A 21,624-nucleotide genomic window follows, 5' to 3' on the forward strand; every position below is an offset into this window, starting at 1 on the left:
AGGGGAAAAGAGGAGGCAAAAATGAGAGCCCGGAAATGTGTTCTTGCCGCTGTCCCACACGAGGGTCCTAGAGACACCCAGGGGTGCGAGGGAGGGAGCAGAGCAGCGGGGGAAGGCCTCACTGGACCTTTTTAAACTTTTTTATGCTGTTTTAATTCTCAATCATGTGAATGTGTTGCCCATTCGAGCAAGAAATCTGTACATTTCAGGAAATGCCCACGAGAAGGTGACCCTCATGCTCTCAGCTCCCAGCACACAACCTTCCACTGCTGCCCCAGGACAAGCCGCTGGCTGTGCACATCTGTCTAAAGGTCCTGATCCTGGGGCGCCCGGCTGGCTCAGTCGATGGAGCATGTGACTCTTGGTCTCAGGATCATGATTCGAGCCCCACCATTGGGCATGGAGCCTACTTAAAATTAAATTAAAAAAAAAAAGTCCTGATCCTAAGGATGCTCCAGGACACAAAATGCCAGCAAAGTAATGATTAGGCTCAATTAAGAAATAACCTAAAAGTCAATTTCTATCAATAAAATTAAGTTTCAGGGGCACCTGGGTGGCTCAGCTGGTTAGGCGTCCAACTCTTGATTTCAGCTCACATCATGATCTCAGGGTTCCTTGCAAGTTAGAGCCCCGAGTCGGGCTCTGCACTGACACCAGAGGCTGCTTGGGATTCTCTCTCTCTGCCCCTCCCCTGCTCGTTCACACGCGTGGATGTACATGAGCTCTGTCTCTCTCACCCTCTCTCTAAAATAAGTAAACTTTAAAAAAAATATCTTAGGTCGCCTGGGTGGCTCAGTCGGTTAAGCATCCAACTTCGGTTCAGGTCACGATCTCCCATTCCGTGAGTTCCAGCCCCGTGTCGGGTTCTGGGCTGACAGCTCACAGCCTGCAGCCTGCTTCGGATTCTGTGTCTCCCTCTCTCTCTGCCCCTCCCCACTCACGCTCTGTCTCTCTCTGTCTCAAAGATAAATAAACATTAAAAAAATGTTTTTGAATACTTTAAAAACTAAAATAAAGTTTTGGACTGATTGCTCCTCTGTAATGAAATTTTCACCAAATTCAATGGGCAGTGGAAGGTGTGGGATTGGTTCGATTTTTAACTCAGGCCACGGGGCAGGCTCAAAGTTCCTGTCACAGAATCCGGCAACAAGTCTAAGACAAGAAAAGCCATCCTCCCAAACGGATCCACCTCTGACCACCTGACCCCTCCACACCCCCACCCTGGGCCTCGGAGATGTTCTGCCAGGCGCCCCCATCCATCTGTCCATCCTCCACACGGCTGCTGGACCTCGTGGGGGACGGCGGGAGGCCCTGCAGGACACTCCTCTGCGGTCAGGCACAGCTGGAAGGCCGTGCCGTGCCGAGAGGAACCAGCGGGCCTCACGGCGAAAGGTCTCTGGTGCCCGCGTGGCCGGTGACCGACAGCAACTACCCCGTCTGGTGGGCAAGGCTGCCGCCCCGGCGGCCAGGAGGCTCCGGGGCTGCTGTCCCAGGGACGTCCGCAGGAAGCAATGCCCTCCTCTCAGGCTGGCACGTTAGTGTTCCTTCAGTTGTGTCCAAACTCCAGGCCCGTGAGAAGTTTTGCCCTAATTCACTAAATAAATCCGCTAAGCTGATAGGTTTACACGGAGAAAGATCCCAAGATGGACTGAGGGCAGAGAGCACTCAGAGTTACAGCGTGAACCAGTGCTGCTGAGGACGGCAGGACCTTCCGCGGCAACACCGCGGGCCAGGCCGGGCCACGCCTCGTCGCTTACGTTCTACGGGGTCGTGGAGAAGCGGGTGCAGGAGGGCTCGGGGGGTGCCGTGGTACAGCTTCAACCTGCAAGACACGTCCAGGGGGTGCACGTCAACTCTCCGCGTCTTGCTTCCAGTCACCAGACGCCAGCCACACGTCTCGGAAGGAAAGCACGCAACTCACCAACCGCCCCACACTTACTAGAGCTTTCTACACACCAGACAATCACACCTTCCGCAAAGAAGAGAGATGGCCAAGCGAAGCAGCAGCCCCCCCGTGCCACCCACGCCCCTGGCGCCCCCCACACCCCCCGTGCCCCTGGCCACACACTTCCAGCACACGGACAGCCCGCCCCCACGCACCCAGGTGCTAGAAAACTACACCAGGGAAATTTATAACGTTCTGAAATGTCCCAGCAAAGACAACTTTTGAGGAAGTGCCATGGTTGTGTATCCAGACCACTGGTTCTCAACCAGGGGTGAGACTGCCTGATATTCGGTAGCGTCCACAGATATTTCCAATGGTCACAAGTGGGGGGAGGAGGCTGGGAGGTTTCTGGCATCTAGTGGGTAAGGCCAGGGATGTTCTCAGAGATCCTGCAGCACATGGGATGCCCCCCAGCAAAGACTTATCCAGCCCCAGGCGTCAGTCCGCCAAGGCTGAGAGGCCCTGCTCCAGAGGGACAACATTAAGCGTCAACCCCGGCCGGCGTGGGGACACACGGTCTTCTCCATCGTGGTCTGTGTGGCTCCTGGACAGGGCCTGGAGCCAAGTGTGTATGGAGGAGTGCCCGCTGCTCACCGGCTGCGTGCTCGAGAACGTATTTGGCACCCCCGCAGCCTTACGAGATGCACACCGTTCTCTCTCAGGCACACACGAGGGAATTCGGAGCCAAGAGTCCAGGTGCCTGGCCTAAAGCCCCCCAGGACTAAGTGAGAGCCTGCACCCGCCTTATACCACCCCCACGCCCAGGGCCAGAGCCGGCCCCACCCCCATCTAAAGGACAACTCCCCGGCTTACTCAGAAATGGCAAACCCAGCTACTCCAAAGCAAAAACCTCCCACAGTACACACCGTTGGGAACAGACCACAACACAAGTGGACAAAGGGAAAGCTTTCTGTGTGGGGGATGATGAGCAGTTAACTCTCCCCAGAGTGAGGCTGGAAAATCCCCAGGATAAAGAAAACGAGGCAGATACCGCTTGTCCTGGGAGGCTGAGGTAGGAGACTCCAGCTTGTTGCCGAAGATCCGAAGAATTCCGAACCCACATGACAAAGCCTGGAGGGAGCCATCCGGCCTCCTGCCCTCGGTGACCACTTCGACCACAGCCACGATGTTAGGGTGGTTTAAGGACGTGTGAAAATACAAGGACTGCAAAACAGAAACCAGAACGTAGGTGATGGACTGTCCTGCAGGTCCTAAAATGCCACAAACGTGTCTCCTCCTGGGACACACCTCCTTCTAGGGCCCTGGAGCAGAATAGCTCCGTCGGAGTCGGAAGCTGGCATCACGGCTTTTCATTCGGACGGGAACGAACGAAGCTGTTCTGTTCCAGGAGCTCCCATCCACTCCCATCCACTCCCATCCACGGAACGTGCCGCAGGCCCTGCACCTAAAGGAAGGCAGGAGCGACTTCACGCCCCCGTCTCCTCGTGGGAACCAGTCACTGCAAACACACACGCCTGCCGACCCGTCCCACAGAACACTCACCGCCTGAAACTTCAACCCAGCTTGCCAACGTCGACCCTAGTCCGTTTTCTGTGCAGCCGTTACGAAGTTCCACCAAACCAACTGTTTCAACTAAGCAGGATCCTTAGATTTCTTGAGATGCTATGTAATCATCCCCAGTTCAGAGCCCAACTAACATCTTTTTACGACAAAAATCACCTCGACAGCCTTTTCTTACAAGACTGTTTTTGGACCTAAGCCAAGTAGACGGTATTCAGGTGGCTCCTAAAAGGCTTCCCACCTGTCACCTTTCCGCTCCATCCTATGCAATCGGAGCCCCAGCTGGGCCCTGTCCCGCCCCGCCCCGCCCATCCTGGGGGTCGTCCTGGTGGTGGCCTTAAGGGAAAGACAACAGAGGGGAGTCAGAGCCACCTGCCTCTCCGCCTGGCTGCCCGGTGGCGTTCTCCGTTGACACAGAAGAGAACGCGCCTCCGCTCTGTGGGCTCTGTGGTTCTTTTATTTGGTGAGCCCAGCGCAGTCACCTCTGTTTAAAGCTAATAAACGGCGTAGGCACCGAGGATGCGGACAGGATCGCGGCCGGGCTTCGCAGGTCAAACCTAGACAGAGGTGCTGAGCTGTGGCTCTGCACTGGGAGCGTCCCCGGAACTGCGTCCGCACTGGGGGAGAGTGACGGTTGAGAGGTCACCCCCTTGCACACATAGACCCCCCCACCCCAGCCAGGGAGCGGTAAGGCAAGGCCACGCTGGGCAGCTTCAATGTGATTTAACCGTGGACTAATCCCCCATTAATGAGTCATTACCAGGGTGTCACCGAGAAAACGTTTCCTGTAATCACAGACTGTCAGCCCAGAATAACAGAGAGACACATTAAAACATCAGCCATGAGATATAAATCGTTATTCTATTATCTTTTATGGCAAAATGATGAAATAATGGCCACTCACAGCTGACAGGTGGTGGGACCAAGAGAGAATTATGTTTCTGTTTCCGAGACTCAAGAACTGTTTTTGAACGGCCGGCCGCAGCGTCGGTTTGTCACCATCTCACCTGTCCTATCAATACCTGGGTACATCCGTGTTAGCAACACCGCCCGCTTCTCCTTTCGGCAGCGAAACAGATGCTCCGATGCAAAGCCACGAAGGTCCCCCACTCGGAGGTCACCCTGACACTGCTCTGCCTGGAGCAGTAGCACCAGCTGTTCAGCAGGTCCAAGTTCGAATTTAGGGCCGTGGCCCTTCCCTGCCATCTGCCCCCCAAGACGATGATTTGAGACCGGAAACGACGACAGCAGAGCCCCGTTGCTGTCTGTCCCCAAAGACCCCACCTTCAACCAGGAGCGTCGGCTGCCGGGAGCACAGCATGCCGACCGTGACCCGAGGCCTGAAGGGTGTTACCCTGTCACTACTGACCGTGAAGGGCGCGTGCTCTTTTCCAAACGTCATTTACGGAGCCTTCAGTGTGGGGAGAGCACCGTGCTGAAGAATCTCTAAGGAACCTGAAGACACGACCCCACCCCCAAGTTCAGAGCTCAAAGGTAAGGCTAGCCTCGGCAGGTATAAAACACATACCCAGTGCAGAACCCACCAGAAGCCTGTGGAAGTAAAAAGGCTGCCAGGGGTAAGAGCACAAGGCAGCCGTGGAGCTTCTCAGAAAGAACACAACAGGCCCCAGGGTCACCTGTGCCGAGCCCCGGTCAGCAAACAAGGCCACGCCTGACCTAGTGTGGTCTCCACCTCTCAGGCATGTAACCTTTAACCCGGCAATCTGGGACTCCCTGGTCGGTGCTGGTGACACAGACCGCCTGGTTGACCCCTGCCTTCCCCCCACAGGAAGGGGACCTCACCCGAGAACAATGTTCTCTCTGCAGAAATGACTTTTTCCCACCCTGTTCTATGAAAGCCCCGCACTCTGTCCAGCTCCTTTCTCTTTGCCGGATGGGATGCCGCCCCATTCATGAGTCGTGAATACAGCCAATGAGATTGTCAAATTTACACAGCTGATTTTTGGTTTTTGGGGTTTGTTGGTGTTTTTTTTTTTTAGCTTAGTTATTTATTTTGAGAGAGAGAGAGAGAACACTCAAGCAGGGGAGGGGCAGAGAGAGGGAGAGAGAATCCCAAGCAGCCTCCACACCATCAGCACAGAGCCAACACAGAGCTCAGACTCACAATCCACGAGATGGTGACCCGAGCAGAAATCCAGAGTCGGACGCTTAACCAACTGAACCCCACGGCCCCTGATTTTTGTTTTCTAACAAGCTTTAATACTCTGGTCGCCTTGCGGGGACCCTCCCCAGGAGGGCAAAGCGGGGCCAGCCCGGCCCACCCGGTACCGAGGTGCCATTCCCACCTTGCAGCACGCGACTGGACTCCGCCAGCACTCCCGCCAGCACTCAGCTGAGCCAAAACTGCAAATAAGGCCTTCAGTGTAAGGATGTCTAATTAACACCACGAGGCAGGCTGCGAGAGGAAAATCCTGTGCATCAACTAAAACCGCGTGATTAAAAGTTTGAGTCAAGCCCATCAAATTACCTGCAAAAGAAGAACTCTCGGGACTGAAGAGGGGGGCTCTCGTTCACTCCAGTCACATCCCCACTCATCTACACTTGACAGGATTCCTCCCTGATGGGGTAAACAGGTTAATAAATCATGCAAATGCTCCTGTCTTCACGCCTTCATCTTCCAAAACATGGACACCATTTTGCCCAGGGGCCAGGTCCTCATTTCTCACCCACATGACAGAACTGAAATGGGGCGTCTGATGACGCGCCGTGATGGAGAGGCCGCGGCCACGCGTCCCCAACCGCACTGCCACTCGACCTGCTCGCTTCAGTCGCAAGTGGAAGGCTGGGCGGCAAGGCCAGGGAAGAGAGGAGCAGAGATGGCAACGGTGTCTTCGAGCAATTCTTTTCCAACAAGCCTTTAACAGAGAATCTTCAGGAAGGCAGATGGCTTACCAACACTTCCTGCGGCCTCCCACTTGAGGCTCAGATGGTTTCCTGTGCACTTCCCACCATGAGCCCGAGTGCCCCAAACCCGGGGACCCTGTGACACAAAACTCTCCTCTGGGAAACGCAAAGTCTCCAGCTCCAAAGTCAGAGGCTTCTGTGCACCCAGGGCAGAGCCCGCCATCACCCACAGCACACAACACACAACAGGGCCAGCCCCAGGGGTCAGCCCGCCCAGGCTGAGAGGCCCTGCTCCAGAGGGACAACGTAAGCGTCAACCCCGGCCAGCGTGGGGACACACAGTCTTCTCCATCGTGGTCTGTGCGGCTCCTGGACAGGGCCTGGCGCCAAGCGTGTATGGAGGAGTGCCCGCTGCTCACCGGCTGCGTGCTCGAGAACGTATTTGGCACCCCCGCAGCCTTACGAGATGCACACCGTTCTCTCTCAGGCACACACGAGGGAATTCGGAGCCAAGAGTCCAGGTGCCTGGCCTAAAGCCCCCCAGGACTAAGTGAGAGCCTGCACCCCCCCTTATACCACCCCCACGCCCAGGGCCAGAGTGTCCACTTTTTAATTTTTTTTAACATTTATTCATTTTTGAAAGACAGAGAGAGACAGAACACGAGCAGGGGAGGGGCAGAGAGAGAGGGAGACACAGAATCCGAAGCAGGCTCCGGGCTCCAAGCTGTCAGCACAGAGCCTGACACCGGGCCAGAACCCACAGACCGGGAGATCATGACCTGAGCTGAAGTTGAACACTTCAGGCACCCCTAGAGTGTCCACTTTTAAAGAGGAAATCACATGGCTGTCACCGCCTGACGAATCAGGACCATTTGAGAGTGGATTCTCGTGACACTGGCATGGTAGCAGAGGCCACCCCACTAGCTGTACCTCGAGCTCAGGCCGCTGGTGTACCTACCCCTGTAGCAACACCAGGGGCTGAGGGGAGCCCTGGAGGCAGCCAGCCCGGTCTGCGTGGTGGCGGTCCTGTCTGGTCACTCCCATAAAACACAAGGAGGAGGAGAGACACCTGGGTGGCTCGATCAGTTAAGCGTCCGACCCTTGATCTCGGCTCAGGTCACGATCTCACGGTTCACGGGATCGAGTCCCGCATCAGGCTCCGTGCTGACAGTGTGGCACCTGCTTGGGATTCTCTCTCTCTCACTCTCCCTGCAGCTCTCCAGCTCTCTCTCGAAATAAATAACTTAAAAAATATACGAGAAGGAAACAGGACGCTGTCACTGAAAGCCTGCGTGTGCTTTGTTAGGGGGAGAGTTTAAAGGAGAACGACATACGTCTCAGAAGGAAAATGCAGAAACCGCACGGTACTTTGGCTTCCCAGATTATTTTTCAGAAGATACTTTTTGAGAGGTGGAACAAATTATTAACCATCTCAGCGGAAGTAAAAGGCGATTCCTCTGCACCAGGAGGGTCTCAAAGGACAGCACAGAACTCTGGTCTCTGAGCTAAGAGCCTCCACCAGGCAGCGCCCGGGTGGCCGAGCCTGAGTTCAGGAGGCTGAGCCTCAGCGGGGGAGGCAGGCAAGCCTGAGGGGGGAGGCTGAGCCTCAGCGGGGGAGGCAGGCAAGCCTGAGGGGGGAGGCTGAGCCTGAGGAATTCATCACTCACGGAAATACCAGCTCAGGTTCAAGGCAAGACTTCTTTCTTCAAGGTCTTTCTCCAAGACGTTATTTGCCAAGCAATAAAGTCGGGACCCATATGACACTGACAACTCAGTAAAAACCCTGAGCACACGGGCTTTGCTCATTAATCCACATTTAGACTGGACGGCCATGGTGATTCCAAGGATGGGGGCCTGCTACTGGCGGCCTGCCCACCTCCAATCAGATCTCCCCACGCCACTGCCCACCGGTAAAACCAGAAAACACAAGCAATTAATAAAACCAGAAAAAGATCTTCGCCAAATTTCCGAATCCCCTCTAAAAAGGGCAAGTTGTACTTGTTTCCAGAGGTGCGTGGGCAGCAAGGGCAGACCCTCCTGTCTGTGAGTGCCACCACGGGAGTGCTCCCCATTTCCATGGCTCGAGTGCATGGAAACACGTATACACGCACACGCACGCACACACACTCCGCACGGGGTATTCTTTCCTTAACTAACTCGAAAGGAGCTGATTTTTCCGTATTCTGATCATCAGAATCAGAGAGGAAGTGCTGGGCCGGGAGGACTGTGCTCAAGGGCGCAGCAGGCCGGCCGGTTCCTGGGGCGCCACTGGCCTCTGCTGCTCGCCTTGGGCATAGCAGCTGGACAGCAGCCGCTTCCTGAGCAACTCTTCTGGCATCACTGCGCCCCAAAAACCCTCTGCTCACCCACTGGCCCTGCTGCACGCTCCACGTCAGCAACTGCAAGACTGGAGGGTGCAGAATTTTCCAGAAACTTTAAACACTGTGTCCTCACTAACGCACCGTCCCCCGCCGCATGGCCGACTCAGCAGGAGACAAACAGCGAGGGAGGCTGAGCAGACGTGGAGGGCCCAGGACCGGGTGACATCTGACGCATCCCACGGCCGGTGTGGCAGCAGAGGCCTCTGGGGGAAGCAGTGCTGAGCCTGGACAGGTCCAGCAGGAGCAGGGCAGTTCCGGAGGCTGTTTTCTACGGTGTGGCCAGTTCCGTAGGTCACCATGGCCGAGCCACTCTGGGCAGAGCGCGGCCTGGGGGACGTGACCCCGCCGCTACAGGGAAGTCCCACCACTCGGCACTGGTCAGGGACAGGGGTGCCAAGGGGAGGACATGGGAGAGGGACTCGTTCCCAACCCACGACCGCAAAGCACTCAGGCGTTGATTTCAGGGCTCACCTCCACCCAGTGACACAAGGGGCCTGGGAGCGGGCACTCCCGGCCTCCTGACCTGCTGATGACTGTAAGGAGGGACATATGACACCGTCCTCTGGAGGAGGGCTGGGGGGACGGAATCACATAACGTGCTGTGAGCCAAGGCCCGCCCACGGCCCAGCCCACGGTGAACTCCCACGTCCACCATTCCTCATTCACGTCCACACCTCCATCATTCGCTGTGGTCATGTCACAAACCAGGCTTCCGTGGGCCTGACCAGACACACGACAAAGAGAAATCCGAGCAGCCTGGCCCTCGAAGGCCACCCCCGAAGGCAGCGGAGGCTGAGCCCGGCCAGGTGATCCACGACCCCAGGGCCACGCTGCTCCTGGCGAACCTCTTCCAGCCGTGTCAGGGGCGAGAAGGCCATTCATCGCCCATGCTGACACAGCCCTATAAGGAGTTGTCCACAGACCCACACGTGGCTCACGTACGATGCAGCCAGCCAGACTCTTCAGTAGCATTTGCATAGGCTGTGTGACAACCTGAATATCAGACACATCTTTCGTCCCCAGGACACATGCTTTCCCAAGGCCTCATTTAACCTTCCTGACCTCTGGGGGCATGAGCGCCCTCCTACCCTGGGAAGGCAGGGCTCCAGCGCATGGATCCGCGCCCCGACCACAGCCCGAACCCTGGGTGGCAGCCAAATGCAGGGAGCGGCGTGCTCAGCCGGCCCCCCGCAGCTTCAGGACTGAGCCGGGACGGTCCCCAGCAGCAAAGGGGCACTCGGGCTGTGGTCACATGCGGTGACGCCTCCCAGGACGGCTGTGGTCACTGCCAGCTTCACCATTCACTGCACTACGGCTACAGCACCAGGCTCCCCTGAGCCCCGCTCGACACCCGAGAAGGATCAAGTCAACAGGGCACCGGCCCTCTCCACACCTGTGACGTCCCCACAGGAGCCCAATCAAGCAGACGGGCCGCGTCGGGAAGCTGGTGCGTGTGTGACCCTGCTCTGCCTGCAGCGTCGGCTTCGACGTTCACTCAGGGGAGCCCCTCCTTCTTCCCCTCCCCGCAGAGGTCTCCCCGTCCCCCCGGGACAGCAGCGTACCAGCCTCCTTTGGAAGCTCACCGCAACTTACAATGACTCTGTTACCTGCTTCTGCGCATCACCCCCCTTCTGTGCGGTGAGCTCCGTGACCGTGCCGTCCACCCTCACCCCCGGCACCCAGCCCAAGGCCTGAATACATGCTTGTATTGGGGGCAGCCGGACAAAGCCAGAAACCACCAGCCCGCGGGGCAGGGGCCAGTGACGTTAGCAGCAGTGCCAACGCAAGCACCCAGTGTGGACACAGAAGGCGTGGGTCCCAGTCCAGGCTCTGCCCCCTGCCACCTGGGTAAGTCGCCTTCCCTCCTGCTAAGTCTCAAACACCCGTCTTGAAGACAAAGAAGGAAACCAAACTGAAAGAAGAAGGGGGACAAGGAGGGTGAGAGAAAACGGGGGAGTCAGTGAGACCGATAATCTCCTAACTTTGCTCCACGAACTCCAGGGTTCCTTGAAGGTGACAAGACCCGCGAGTGTCCCCCGCCCCACTGCTTGGACCAGAGCCACACGCTCTCGTCTGCCCGGGACACGTGGCTCCCGCACCGGTTGGGTCTGGAAATGGAGTGCCCCAGGGCTAAGACCAGCTTTGCGGCAGTGCGCCTCGGGTCTGAGATGCACAGGGCGTGTGCTTGGCCCCAGAGCAGCCCCGCCCGCCGACAAGGCCCACCTCGTCGAAGATGATCCTGGACGGCTGCCTGGAGAGCTGCTCCACGGGCCTCACGGCGGTCTTCCACGTCCTCCCGAAAAAGTGTCGGTAGGTGACATCAAAGAGGGACACGCGCAGACAGCAGCCCACCTCCGAGAGCACCTCCAGCACTCCCTGCGAGACAGAAGGTGCCGGCCCTGAAGGCTTCCCGACGTCACGAGCCATGCCCCACGTGCTGACCGGCCAGCCTGGGAGAACTGGGGCACTCAGAATCCACCGGTTTTAGGGGTCAATATCCTCTGGGGGAACTGCCTCTCCCGTGGCTAGTGCTCTTGGGGTGGGGGTGGGGGGTTATGCGTCAAAGGGCTGGGCCCTCCCCTGGCCAATCCAAGCACTAAAGTCCCAAGGTACAGACAACACGGGCAAAAGACTCACCCAGTGCCAATGAGACACAAGAGGCCACGGCTGAAGAGACACAGGCACCTGACACCACACGGGCCCGAGAGAGAACAAGCCCAGGTTATGGCACTTGAGACCCTAGATCAAGCCACACCTGAAGTTTGTCCTAACTATGGATTTGTCTGTTGTGTGAGCTCTCTCTAACTTAAGCTGTTTTGAATGGGGTTGTCATTATTTGCAAACAAATGAGTCCTTCTTGATATAATCACAAACTCTAAATCCTCAACTTGTCAGAATTATTCTGGGGTGGTATTAGCAAAGGAAAAGCAGATCTTTGAGGACTGAGAAGTCATGGCTGCCAACACAGACGAAAACACCCAGGGACTGTAAACACAAGCCATCTTCCCAGAGCCACACAACCTACAGTGAGGCTCTCCTTTGTGCTCTTATCGTCTGCCCTGGAACCAAGAAATGGTTTTCATTCATTCATTCATTCACTCATTCATTCGTCAAACATTCATTAAGCACCTACTCTGTGCCGGGCACTGTCCCAGGCACTAGTGAGACAACAGGGAACAGGGCTCATGTAAAGAACAGTAAGAGTGGGGGAGACGGTGGGTGTGCATTTTAACAGGATGGCCAGGGGAGGTCAGGAAAGACGATGTTTGAGCTGAGAACTAAGGGGAGGGGAGACACCAGGCAGAAGGAGCAGCAAACCAAAGGCCCTGGGGCAGAGGAGAGCCGGGGTTCTCAGCGACCCTGGAGAGCCTGCACCAACCATACTCAACTGTGTTAACTAGTTTTTCTGACACTGTGTTCTTGGTGCTCTGGCACCTGGGGCCTCACCACAGGAGACTGACCGCCCCCCACCCCACCCCCAGGACCAGCTAACTCCTACACAGAGTAAATGACTTGCCTTCCAGAACGTCTCTGATATGCAAACCGGCCAATCCAGAGTCCAGACTCCCACCTGGTCCCCTATCTGGCTCCTAGCCTCCACGAGGCCTCTGAAATGATTCACACCCGCCAATCCTAAACCTGGTCAAGTGCTCACCCTGCCTTGTGCCTTCCCTCCCGTGAAAGCCAAGGTGAAGACTCTTGGCCATGACACCCTGGTGCCACCCCGCATGGCCCTATGTGGCCTGGCATACCCCGCCTCTTAGGAACAGTAATAAACTGTCTTCTCAATGTTGCCCTCACCCCACATAGGTTTTTTTTTTTTTAAGTTTACTTGAGAGAGAGAGAGAGAGCGCACAAGGGTGCAAAAGCAGGAATGGGGGAGGGACAGAGAGAGAGAATCCTAAGCAGGCTCCACACTGTCAGCACAGAGCCCAACATGGGGCTCGATCCCACATGACCTGAACCAAAATCAAGAGGTAGATGCTCAACCGACTGAGCCACCCAGGCACCTTTCATGACATGGGTTTTAAAACTAGGCCCCCCATGGGGCACCTGGGTGGCTGAGTCAGTCAAGTGTCTGACTTCAGCTCAGGTCACGATCTCTCAGTCTGTGTGTTCGAGCCCCAGGTTGGGCTCTGCAGCTTGGAGCGTGGAACCTGCTTCGGATTCTGTGTCTCCCTCTCTCTCTGCCCCTCCCCCACTCATACTCTGTCTCTCAATAATAAATAAATGTTAAAAAAAAATTTTTTTTTTAAATAATGATATACCACCTCTAACCTCTCAGGTTAGCAACAATCAAAAACTTTGACAACTTCTGCCACAGGATGGGGGAAATAGGTATTCTTGTACAATTTTCATGGGCATATAAAATGTTACCGTCTCCATGGAGGGCATCTGGCAATACTGAAAATCTGATCAGATGCACCCTTTGCTCTAGCAACTCAGCTAGAATTTGTCCTCTGGATACCCTTAGACAAACCCACAAAAATATGTGTATAAGAATATTCCCTGGGGGCGCCTGGGTGGCGCAGTCGGTTAAGCGTCCGACTTCAGCCAGGTCACGATCTCGCGGTCTGTGAGTTCGAGCCCCGCGTCGGGCTCTGGGCTGATGGCTCGGAGCCTGGAGCCTGTTTCCGATTCTGTGTCTCCCTCTCTCTCTGCCCCTCCCCCGCTCATGCTCTGTCTCTCTCTGTCCCAAAAATAAATAAAAAACATTGAAAAAAAAAATTAAAAAAAAAAAAAAAAAAGAATATTCCCTGGGGCGCCTGGGGGGCTCAGTCAGTTAAGCATCAACTTCAGCTCAGGTCATGAACTTGCGGTTCATGGGTTGGAGACCCATGTAGGGCTCTGTGCTGATAGCTGGGAGCCTGGGGCCTGCTTCGGATTCTGTGTCTCCCTCTCTCTCTGCCCCTCCCCTGCTCAAGCTCTCTATCTCTCTCTCTCAAAAATAAACAAACATTTAATAATAAATAAATAAATAAATAAATAAATAAATAAATAAAACAAGGTCCCCCTGTGTAACTGCAGCAACCGTGAGGGAAGAGGGAGGGGCCGGATGTGTCATTTAACTCAGTGGGGGTCCTCACAATGTACAGTGTATCAAACCCCCCACTGGGCACCTTAATTAAATAGCTCACAATTATTTCGTCAATTTCATCTCCCTCCAGCCAGCACCAGGAGCTCAGCGAGGATGGGCTGGATGCAGATGTGAGGGACAGAACCACAGAACAGGTAAGGATGGGGTGGCCAGCTGCCTCACGGTGCCCAGGCTTCTCCTGGGTCTAGCGCTCGTGAGTCCCATGTCCCTAGTCCCTAGTCCCTAGCAAAGGATGATGGCAGTGTTTTCTGTCCCTGGAAGCTGGGAGCGAGGAAGCAGAAAGACAGCAAACAGGTAGGGAGGAGGCAGCCAAGCCTGGTTTCAGTCACGGAGTTGTGGGGACCTCCCCACTCCCCAGGCCTCCACACACCTCTCTCAGCATGGCCCCTGTCTCTCTAGCCACATCCCCTTCCCTCCTCCTATTCTCCCCAGCTACCTCTTCTCAGGAACCTCATTCCCGTGCCTTCCCTGACCTCCACCATCTAGACCCCTGCCGGTCCTCTGATCTTGCTTTCCCTTTCCCCGGGGTTCATCCAGTTCTCTGCTGCCCCCAACCAAGTGTGAGCTCTGGGAGGATAAGGGTCAAGAGTATCCTCCCGGATACTCTTCCCTGCCCCATCCTTAGGGCCTAGAACGAGACCTTGCCCCATATCAGTGCACTTGTCCCCAGGGGCCTGATCCTAAGCTTCCCCTCACTGCTGATGCTGCCCAGGGTGCCACCAGCAGCCTCTTAACCCTCCTTCTCTTCCCCATTCGTCTTCTCCCCTTCCCTCCTCCTCTCGCTCCTCCCCCCACCCCCTCCCTCCTCCTTTCCCCTCCTCCCTCCTCCCCTATTCCCTGTTCTCACTCCTCCCTGCCACTCCTCCCCCTCCCCTCCTGCCCCCTCCCCTCCTGCCCCTTCCCCTCCTCCTCCCTCCCCCTCCCTCTTCCCAATCCTTCCCCCTCCTCTTCTTCCTCCCCATCCTCCTCCCCCCTCCCCTTTCTCTCCCCCCCTCCTCCTCTCTCTCCCTCCTCTTCCTCCCATTGTCAGAGATGTAAGCACCAGCCACAACCTGCTAATTCCCAAACCTTTCCTGCTGACCTAGACCTCTTCCCAGAACCCAGACCCTAACCATCCTTCCACCTCTATGTGACTCCGTACCCATTTCTAATCAGGTAGGTTTCTAAACAGTCTCTGCTGGTGTGTGAAGACAGAATGTGGGATGGTCATCTGTGTCCCCCACACAGCTGCAAATATACGATTGTGCCCAAGAAACATCAAACTGAATTGGAATAGCCAAAGCAAAGAAGATCAATCAACGTTCATGGTAAAGTTAAACTCAATGGAAAAGGTAAGTGGGACAGCAAGAAAGACATACTAAAATTATTAAGAAAGTATCCTGAGTTCAAAAACACGTTAATATTTTTAGCCAACACCTTTCACAGGGAAGTTTGCTGTCATCTAAAGCTGTCAATTCCCAAAATAACTCAAATCGTATAAACTTTGTAAGACTATGCTTTTTACGTTTGTTTCCTACTTGGTCTTCTTTTATTTATTTATTTATTTATTTTTTATGTTTAAGGAGGCTTCACATCCAGCATAGAGCCCAACACAGGACTTGAACTCACAGCCCCAAGATCAAGACCTGAGCTGAGATCAAGTTGGATGCTTAGCCACCCAGGCACCCCAGTCTTCTTTCAAGTGCTGTCTTTTCACTGATTTCTTGTATGTACAGCCGACCCTTGAACAACACAGATTTGAACCGTACAGGTCCACCTACACGTGTTTTTGTTTTATAAACACATCATAGGAGTGTAGATGTGTTTTCTCTTCCTTGTGATTTTCTTAATAGCATTTTCTCTCCTCCAGCTGACTTTATTGTAAGAACACAGTACATAACACATATAGCATACAAAATACGTGTTAATCAACTGTTTACATTATTAGGAAGGCTTCTGGTCAACAGCAGGCTATTAGTAATTAGGTTTTGGAGGAGTCAAAAGTTATATGCAGATTTTTGATTTTGAGGGGGTCAGCACCCCAACCCGCATACTGTTCAAGAGTCAACTGTAAAAACTGTAAAACTATCGGTTCCTGTGTTAAACCCCATCTGATTGTAAGGTACTAACTAGATCCTATGTCCCAATATTTTAAGGTTTTTTGTGTTAATATTCATGAGGGACATTAGTCTGTACTTGTGATATCCTCTCCTGATTTAGTTATCAGTTATGGGGGCTCAAAAAAAAAAAAAAAAAAAAACCAACACTGGAAAGCATCCTCTCTCTTCTATTTTCTGATAGAGTTTGTTCTAGAATTCATATTATTGCTTCTTTTAATATTCTATAAAATCCAACAGTGAAGTCATTTAAGTCTGGAGTTTTCTTTGGAGGAAGATGTTTGCTTATGAATTGTTTCTTTAATGAATATAGGACTATTTAGATTTTCTATCTCCTCAGGGCACCTGGGTGGCTCAGTAAGTTGAGTGTCCAACTTCAGCTCAGGTCATGATCTCACAGTTCGTGGGTTTGAACCCCATGTCAGGCTCTGTGCTGACAGCTCAGAGCCTCGAGCCTGCTTCGGATTCTGTGTCTCCCTCATTCTCTCTGCCCCTCCCTCGCTCATACTCTGTCTCAAAAATAATTTTTTTTTAATAGATCTTCTATTTCCTCTAGCGTAACTTTTGGTAAATTGTGCTTTTCAAGAAATTTCTCCATCTCAACTAAGTTATCAAATTTCTTGGCACACAAGTGATTCATAATATCTCTTGATTATCTTTTTTAATTTTTTAACATTTATTCATTTTTGAGAGACAGAGACAGAGTGAGCGGGGGAAGGGCAGAGAGAGGGAAACACAGAATCCGAAGCAGGCTCCAGACTCTGAGCTGTCAGCACAGAGCCCAACACGGGGCTCCAACTCACGAATGTGAAATCATGACCTGAGCCGAAGTTGAAAGCTTAACCGGCTGAGCCACCCAGGTGCCTCTCCCTTGACTATCATTTTAACGTCTGTAAGATATACTGTAATACTCCCTTCCTTCCTAATATTGGTAATCTGTGTTTTCTCTCTCTTTGCTCATGACCAGTCTTATAGGAGTTTGTCAATTTTATTAAGCTTTTCAAAGAACCAACTTCTAACTTTGCTGATTTTTCTACTATTTGCCTTTTTAATTTATTGATTTCTGCTAAATAAGCAGAAATCTACCATTTCCTTCTTCTATTTTCTTCGGGTTTAACTTCTTATGTAGATTCTGATGGAGGAAAGAGATCATTGATTTCATACCTTTCTTCTCCTCTAACATAGTCATATAAAGCTATAAATTCCTTCAAAGGACTCAAATAGTTGCACCTCATAAATTTTGGTATGTTCTTCCATTCCTCACTTCAAAATATTTTCTAATTTCCCCATGATTTCTTCTTTGACTCATGGGTTAGTTGGTAGTGTGTTACTTTTCTGCTATTTGAGGATTTTCTAGATATCTCGTTGCTCATTTCTAATGTAATACCATACTAGTCAGTTGACGTATGTATACTCTATAAATTTCAATCATTTTAAATCCATGGAGACTTATTTTTATGCCCCAGCATATGGCCTATCTCAGTGAAGTTTCCACACTTGAGAAAAACGCATATTCTATTTGTTGGCTGTAGTGTTTTAGAGATAACAGACAGGTCTAGGTGGTTGGTGGTGTTTAGATCTTCCAAATCATTATGGGGCGTTTTTTGGTTTTTGGTTTGTTTTTGTTTTTTAAATTTTTTTATGTTTATTTATTTTTGAGACAGAGAGATAGAGTGCAAGCAGGGGAGGGGCAGAGACAGACAGGGAGACACAGAATCCAAAGCAGGCTCCAGGCTCCAAGCTGTCAGCACAGAGCCCACCACGGGGCTCGAACTCACAAATGGTGAGATCATGACCTGAGCTGAAGTCGGACGCTTAACGGACTGAGCCACCCAGGCGCCCCTGTTTTGGTTTTTGGTCTTTGGTTTATTTGCTCTATCAGTTAGTGAGAGAGGAGAGTTAAAAGTCTCCAGTGGTGACGGCGAATCTGAACAGTGCTCCCTTTAGTTCTACACGATTTTGCTTCACGTGTTTGGAGGCTGTGTTACCGGGTACGGTGCACAGAAGAGCTAGCACGGCTGGCCCAACTGTGTGCTCTGAAAGGTGGGTCCACGAGGCTGGCCCTTGGCTGGAGGCTGGGGGTTCCCGTCACTCTACCGATCACGGCGTACTTTGCCTACGCTGTACAAAGTGGTTTATGCTGAACACCTGCTTTCCTGCTGGGAGTCTGTGATCTGGGAACCCGCTAGGCAGAAGATGCCCACCTGACCAGTCCCCAAAACGTCCGGAGCCTCTAACAAGCTTCCTTGGCTGGGAACGTTTCACACGTGTTGTCATGACTGTCGTTGGAAGAACTGAATGCACCCTGTGGGGCTCCACTGGCAGAGCACCCCTGAAGCATGTGCCTGCTCCCACACTTTCCCCCACATGCCTTTCCCATGGCTGATCCTGCTCCGTATCCTCTCACTGTAGTAAATCTTTCCTGGGAGACAGACCACGTGCCGAGCCGTGGGAGTCCTCCCAATGAATCACTGAACCTGAGGGTGGTCTTACAGGCCCCAAGAGAGGCACATACACATTTAGGACTGTCATATCTTCTTGACTGCCATCATGATAATGAAATGCCCCTCTAGGGGAGCCTGGGTGGCTCAGCTGAGCTTCTGACCCTTGATTTCAGCTCAGGTCACCATCTCACAGTTCATCAGTTCAAGCCCCGCATCTGGCCCTGTTCTGACAGTGCAGAGCCTGCGTGGGAATCTCTCTCTCTTTCTCTCTCTCTCTCTCAAAATAGACAGAAGGAAAGAAGGAAAGAAGGAAAGAAGGAAAGGAAGGAAAGGAAGGAAAGGAAGGAAAGGAAGGAAGAAATGCCCCTTTATCTCTGGTAATACTCTTCACCTTGAAATTGACTTTATCTGACGTCAGTACAACACAAAGATTTCTTACAGGGTTTACATGGCCTATCTTTTCTCCATCCTTTTACCGTCACACATACAGTTCACGTCTTTCTGTTTAAAGCACATTTTTTTTATAAACAGCCTATAACTGGGTCTTAAACAATAACTTCTGACACGTGACTCTGAATCAGGAATCCCACTTATAGGACTCATTCTACAGACACATGTGTACATGAAAAAAAAAACACGTAAATGAAGTTATTATAGCTGTATCTGTGACAGCAGACAACTGAAAAAAACTCTATGTGTTCATCAATAAGGGACTGAAGAAATAAATGCAGAATCATCCAAAGAAATACTATGTTGTCATAAGAGAGAATGAAGTTCTTCACGTGATGACACGAACATCTGTAAGACCTTGCTAAGAATCTTTTTAAAGCATAAAATACAAGTGTATTTATTCGTTGCATTTGCTTACAATTTCTGGAAAGCTACACCAAAAAACAGGTCCTGCCGGCTGTGTCCAGGGAGGGACACTGGGGCCTCAGGGACTCCGTGGAACCATACACTTTGCTGGCGTACCCCAGTGAATTCTGAACAACGGCAATCACCTTTCCAAAAATAAATACAAGTAAACGAAATAAAATGGGACAATGAATAAAATCTCCTTCGTAAAACTCCTAGGAGAGAGACAGTGCCGTCACTGACTTGTGCGCTCCTATGAGGCAGAGCCGCCTGGCTGTCCGCCCCACCGGCCGCCTAGAGCGTCCCTCACAACCGGCTCCGCTGGTCTCCGACCGCCTCCTCTTCTGATGACCCGGCTTCAGGACAAAGCAGGCCGGTACAGGAGAGTGCCGGGCGGTACAGCTGGGGGAACAGCAGCTACCGCGGTGCCACCGCGGAGGCCGCACAGAGCAGGCGCTGGATCAAAGGGCCTGGAGCCGGAGGGTGTGGGCGCCTTCGAGGGAGTGAGCTCTTACAGACCCAGCCCCCCAACGACTTGGACATGGAGAATCGCTCTACCAGCTCTAGGACCACCTGCAGAGGAGGACACGGCCTTGCCAGGCCAAACCCTACAAAAAGTCACATGCTCACACTGGCAGGTCTGGATCCTTCCCATGCACCCCACTGGGCCTCACTGGAAGCTTCCAATCATGTGACTGTCTCGCGGGCAGCGCAGAAGCACCAGCTTCTCCCCAGGTTCCCTGCCCCGGAAGGACACGGACGCCTGCAGAGCCACGGAGCAAGGGCCCGAGTGTGCAGACGGCCGTGGTACGTCCAGGCACACGGCTTCTGCCAGGATGCCCGGAGCTCTGTCCCGGCAGCTCTAAGTGCCAGGCTGCAAGCAGGCGGTGTTGGATCGTGCACGAGCCCACCTCCTGCAAATATGCTGGCTCAAGGGACCCAAGAAAAATCAGATTACCGGGGTTTTAAAACTGCTCCACTGTGGGCAGAAGAAACCTTTACCCGGTGTCAAAAGTGCTGACCGAGTCGCTGAATCAGGTATTCTCTTTGCTGATGGGCCACTTTGCCTCCAAATACTGCCAAAGCCCGAGGTAATGGGTACAGTGGTAAGACTCAGATAAATAAGTGAAAATCAATATCCTCTCAGCTGGAACAGTAACGACATGCAGTTGACAACAAATAGCAAATTTCTTTACCTGCTTAATTAGCGGCCCATCAAGCCACTTCAGGATGCACTGAAACCCAGTTGATTCCTTTATAGGCTGGCGTGCTCTCTGTGGGTGGGGAGGGACGAGCACGTTTTGGTCAAAAATCCTGAGCCAGTCTTTCATTCTGCCAGTCTGAGGATGACTCGGGCCTCTAGGATTACCTGCGTGATTTGTGTTCAAATAAATAAAGGAGTTTTAAGGGCCACGGTGCTCAGAGCAATTCTGAAAGTCTCCTACCTCCCACCACACCATCCCCAAAACCCACCCTCCGCCACTCCTCCCTCCGAACCCCATGCTGCTTTCCCCGGGGTTAACATGCCCCGTCTCGCTCCGGATAGCCTCTCCGTCCTTGCTGTCCTGACCCAACTACAGCATGACTAGGCTGGCCTCAGCCAGTGACTGGTATAGAGACAGGCACATGCAGGGCTGCTTTGTACAGTTGCAGAGGTTGAGCACTACGCAAGAGTGCCAGGCCTTGGGGACTAGGGCCGTCTTGGAAGGGACTAGGAGGCATGACCCAGTCAGAGCCAACGAGATGCAAATCTCACAGCTTCTGCTGCTCCTATTGAGAGAAGGAAATACTCTTTTCTGCAGCCCTTAAAGCAGAGAGGTCATCAGTGTGAAGCTGTCGGGGGTCACCACGGGAGCAGCTTCCGTGAGACACACGTGGAAAAAGCAAGCAGAGCAAAAGGACCAGTGGGTCTACGTGTCATGGTAAGAGACCCTAAAGCCACCCAGGACAGCTCAGCTACATGGGCAGTCCCTTGTTGCCAAAGCCGATTTGGGACAGGTTTTGAGTGCTAAGAGCTTCTTGGGGACCTGGCTCATCAAGGATGTCACCTGCCTTCCGGGCAGACAGGGATCTGAACCTTCTCTAGAACTGTCAACCTTCCAGCTGACACAATCTTGGCTTTGATAAGAGGCTGAATCCTGTACACTCAAATGACAAGCAAGATAGGGCAGTGATCTGGTCTCCTAAGACAGCGGTTCTCTAAATGTGGTCCCCAGACACTGCGGTTCCCTGGGGTTGTCAAGGGCTCCACAAGGTCAAAAATACTTCCACAATATTCAGATGTCATGGGCCTTTTTCTCTGTATGGACAATTTGTGCTGATGAAGCCACAGCAACAGTGGGCGAAGCTGCCGGGGCCTCAGGGCGGCCCAAGGCAACGGCACCAAGCCCTTCGGGCCGCTGGGTGTTCTTCACCACTC

The 21,624-nt window shown here is 53.0% G+C and overlaps 1 protein-coding gene across 10 annotated transcripts in view; it reads right to left on the reverse strand.

Moving 5' to 3' along the window:
- NPHP4 (nephrocystin 4) overlaps nt 1-21,624 on the reverse strand; it is a 111,088-nt gene that overhangs the window by 83,103 nt on the left and 6,361 nt on the right. For all 10 annotated transcript variants that reach the window (XM_042995967.1, XM_042995966.1, XM_042995970.1 and 7 more), the window contains 4 exons: nt 20,402-20,574; nt 10,936-11,088; nt 2,937-3,109; nt 1,758-1,822 (listed from right to left, as the gene is read on the reverse strand). In XM_042995967.1, the coding sequence (XP_042851901.1) occupies nt 1,758-1,822; nt 2,937-3,109; nt 10,936-11,088; nt 20,402-20,536 (526 nt within the window). In that variant the 5' untranslated portion in view covers nt 20,537-20,574. The remainder of the gene's footprint in view (nt 1-1,757; nt 1,823-2,936; nt 3,110-10,935; nt 11,089-20,401; nt 20,575-21,624) is intronic.

This window comes from Panthera tigris, chromosome C1, assembly GCF_018350195.1.
Source record: "Panthera tigris isolate Pti1 chromosome C1, P.tigris_Pti1_mat1.1, whole genome shotgun sequence".
Taxonomy (NCBI): domain Eukaryota; kingdom Metazoa; phylum Chordata; class Mammalia; order Carnivora; family Felidae; genus Panthera; species Panthera tigris.